We start from the raw sequence: 3,983 nt of genomic DNA on the forward strand, positions 1-3,983 counted from the left end.
TCTGTTGAGGTTTCCACAACAAGCGGTTGCTCATTAGGGGCTTCTGGTTCGGGCCCCTGGGTCTCCTGCTGAAGAGTATCTTGAGGAGGCGATTCAAAATCTGACCATGAATCCGATTCTGTTTGGTCTCCTTCTTCCTTGGACAACTCTTTCGTCTCATTTTCCACCACTTCCGTTTCGTGCTTTGGCAATTCTTCAGAAGCATCTTCAAATCTTGTTTCTGTTTCTAGTTCTGACTCGGATTCCAGCTCAGCCTCAGATTCCGACTCCTTCGCCTCTGGTTCAGGCAACTTCGGCTCGGGCTCTTCTTCTGTTTTCAAATCATCTTCTAGCTCCATTTCAGAATCGGTTTTCGTTTTTAAATCGTCCTCAGGTTCTTCGAGTCCATTCGCTCCAAGCTCAGATGCGACATCCCCAGCCGAAGATGCATTTCCCGAAACCTTTTGCATAGATGGATCGACAGGTGACACACTGTGATTTCTCTTAGAAATGTCATCAAACATTTCCACCAATTCTGAAACTTTGTTGGACGATTGCCGTAAAGGAGGTTGTCTCGTCTCGGGTTGCAAGGCAGGCCTAGGCGCCCCATCCGGCGAACCCGGTCGTCCTTCATACTCGTTCGGCAAAGGAGTCAAGCTCCTAATTGAAAGCGCCGGATCTGGTTGCTGCCATATATCCGCCGTATTCTCCTTAAATGAGCGCGCAGGAGATGGCGACCTCGTCGCAACCCGCCCTAAAATCGGCCGCAGTCCTTCACCGAGACTAATCGCAGAATCTCCGTTATCCTCTTTCTTCGAACGTACAGTATCAAACGTCGGCGGTCGACCCCACGGATCCGGCGTTGGCGATGGTAACCTCGAACCAGAAGGGCTCCCCCCGATAGGTCGCAACCCAGGACTTCTTCCCCATCGGGGACTGCCATCCTTACCCGCCTCAGTCCAACCGCCCCAAGCGTCATCTTCATCGTTCCATGGCGCGAGAGCAGGTGAGGCGCGCTGCGAGCTGCCCAAGTGGTCCGCAGTGAAGTGCGCATTCGGCGGCGGCACGGGAAGGTCTATCTTTGGTGGTGAGTCGTTGGTCCAAGGAGAACCCCATGGATCCTCCATGCTGGGCGAGCGCACATGTCGCGCTGCCAATGACAGGAAAAGTTGTTGAGATAATCAGAATAAGCGGGAATGTCGTTATGGTCTGTTTATCATCGCGTGTGTTTGGGGGAATGCGGTGGGATAGCTCGAGAGCTTAAAGGTTCCGAGGCGCAAGAGGCGATGTGCGTAATCGTCTTGTGTCTAAGACCAAGGCAGCAGTATAGTTTAGCGATTGAGCGCCACCAATTGATTAAAGAAGGTAGCTTGTTAACGGAGATGAGGCGTCGACCTTAGCAATCAATACGCAGAATAAACCGACAAGCTGTTCATGTTTCGGTTGTGAAGCACGAGAGGTTCCAGAAACACGTCTCCTTCTATTCGTGGAGCCCTGGAAATCTTCAGGGGCGCGTTCCCCCAGGTCTTGAACGACACCAACGCAAGCACAGGCTGGCGGGTTGTAATTTGGACCCGCCAACTCCGTCATCGCGGGACTTCTAAAATGACATTCGCCTTACATTCAATTCCCAAAAATAGTAGTCAGCCATTCACATCGACTCCTCAGAGGCATGCATTAATTTCTATATAATTGATTGGTATTCTTCGCCAATTTGAAAAGCATGAGGGTATCTACTCCGAGTCTACCCCCATAATCTCAGATACCGTGGCATCTGTCCCCGATGCTTGCTAAATTGTGTGTCGACCTCCTTTTTCGTTTCAACGAATATCATGAAGCAATCCCATGCAGAACCGTACGCTCCGACGCTAATATTCACCCAAAAAAATAATCATGCTGTTTCGACTCTTCCAATATTCATGAGGCAATCTCATGCCCGCTCTTCAACGACCACTCTTTGGTGCGTCCCTTGCCTGTTTTCTCTGCCACCAACTCAACTGTGTTCTTCACTTCAATACGAGACGCATCGTCTCGAAATTGGTGGTAAATAAAGTCAATAATCCCAACCTTGGAAAGAGCTTTATTGTCCAAAATAGCTCTCTTCACGCCATCTAGAAGTTCGGACTTGACAAGCTTAACTGCACCACCACTACTGCTACCACCAGTCAGTGCGGCAAATGCATTCGACGGCGTGGGGGGGGGAGGCATCTTCGTCGTTGTCTCGGATGCCTGTGTGGTCTTGATGATTTTCGCTGTCTTGTTCTTGACTTCAGGTTCCCAATATTGTGTTGAGAATGGGTCAATGCCCCAAGTTTGTTGAAGTCCATCTAGAATTGGTCAGTTTCTATTTCAATCTCTCAATCCAACTCCACACTTACCATGCATAAACTCCATCCTGTGATCATGGGTAACTTGGTTCGTGGCACCATTTCCACTCTCAAAACAGATCCCGGTACTGTTTGGCTCCAATGTGTTGGCAAAGATCCGCCGGGAGAGCCCAGCATCTTCTGAATCGTCAAGAAACTCATCCATGTCGTCTTCATCGTCCATTTCCTCTTCGTCATCATCGACATCTAGGTCCTCGCCTTCTTCCTCCTCCTGCCATTCAGCTTCCGAATCATAGTCGTAGTCCAGTGGCAGTCGTCTTCTTGTAGGCTTGCGAGCCAACTGGCTCATGTTGAGTTTTCCGAGGGCAAATGGCTTGAAAGTTATTGTTCCGTAGTAAGGTGGTCGCACATCTTGAGAGAATGATATCACCTTTATGGGCACCTTGGAAAGCTTTCGACGTGTGTCTCGCATGATCTTATCAACATGCTCGGGACCAGCATTTTCCGCTTTTTCTGTCTCCTTAAAGACTTGCTCCATAATGTGCCTAACTGGATGGTGAAGCATACCTCGAGGGCAGGGTTTGCTCGGCAGAGCGAAGAGGCGGACCGGATCAAATCGAGAACCACTCAGCTCCTCCTCTCTCAGCCCTAAGACGCTTTCATCCAAGATATTCGACTTGACCTCGCGTGTCTCATTGTCCATCTCGGGTCCAATGTGGGCAACTGTCGTATGATCTTTGATGAAAAAGGGTTGGAACAGCTTCTGGTACTCGGTTTTCGCAGCCTTAGGGGTGTCTTTGGCGAGGCTTGATTCCCCGGGTGTGTCATTTTTAGGCCGGTTGTTGTCGACGGTCTTCTTGGGAGTGATTGGAGCCTTGAAGAAAGCGCCGAGGGTTGGTTGCTGACGAGCTTTCTTCTCTTTTTCCTCCTCCTTTCGCTTTTTTTCGTCGTCCTTTCGCTTCTTTTCTTCGTCTAGCTGGCGTTTCTTCTCTTCACGTTCCTTGGCTTTGGCAGCCTTCTCTGCCTCGGCCTTGGCTTTCTCAACCTGACGGATGGCAGCTTTCTTTTCACGTTCCTCCCGGAGTCGAGCAGCCTCTTTTTCCTTCTCCGCTTTTACCCTAGCAGCTTCCTTGTCCTTCTCGGCCTTTTCAGCTGCTGTTAACTTCTTCCGCTTCGGTAGGGTAGTCGTCGATTGAGATGCTGAGGCGATAGTAGTCTGTGTTGCCTGTTTTTTGGCCGGAGTTTGAGGAGCGGGTGACGCGCGCGGTGGCGTGCAAGTGCCGGGCTCACTGAGCTCTGATGAAGCTGGTGAGTGAGCTCTTTGTCCATTCGTAGCGGCTGCCCGTGGTTAGTATTCATTTTTTTGAGATTCTTGTCTCATTTCGGCTCACTGTGTTCTCCGTCAAGCTTGTCTGAAACGTTTGGTAGTAGTTTGAGATCTTCAGAAGCATCTACAGCCATAGGATCTCCTGTGAATTCATCGTGACTTCTCTTCCGGCCAGTAGCCTCAGATTCTTGAATGTTCGGTGAGAGTTCGTAGAGTGGCATTGTGTGATAGTTCAGAGCTGAAGAGCTCAATTATAGATCGCCCGAGGCGAAAATTGCGAGTTAGTAGTCGTTATGCGTATTGCGTGATCGGTCGGGCTGTTGGCAAGAGCTTGCTAGGTATCGTGAGGA

At 50.0% G+C, this 3,983-nt stretch overlaps 2 protein-coding genes across 2 annotated transcripts; one reads left to right on the forward strand and one right to left on the reverse strand.

Moving 5' to 3' along the window:
* Nucleotides 1-489: 489 nt before the first annotated feature.
* On the forward strand, nucleotides 490-1,155 carry FGSG_12872 (uncharacterized protein; the record flags this gene model as incomplete). The annotated part of the gene is made up of 1 exon (XM_011326464.1): nucleotides 490-1,155. The coding sequence occupies one exon, from the start codon at nucleotides 490-492 to the stop codon at nucleotides 1,153-1,155; it is 666 nt and encodes a 221-aa protein (XP_011324766.1).
* A 741-nt stretch (nucleotides 1,156-1,896) lies between these two features.
* FGSG_06137 (uncharacterized protein) lies at nucleotides 1,897-3,854 on the reverse strand (the record flags this gene model as incomplete). Its single annotated transcript, XM_011326465.1, has 3 exons — nucleotides 1,897-2,306; nucleotides 2,358-3,644; nucleotides 3,698-3,854. 3 exons carry the CDS (start codon nucleotides 3,852-3,854, stop codon nucleotides 1,897-1,899), a joined length of 1,854 nt encoding a protein of 617 aa, XP_011324767.1.
* Nucleotides 3,855-3,983: the final 129 nt, after the last annotated feature.

The sequence above is a fragment of the Fusarium graminearum genome, chromosome 3 (assembly GCF_000240135.3).
Source record: "Fusarium graminearum PH-1 chromosome 3, whole genome shotgun sequence".
Taxonomy (NCBI): domain Eukaryota; kingdom Fungi; phylum Ascomycota; class Sordariomycetes; order Hypocreales; family Nectriaceae; genus Fusarium; species Fusarium graminearum.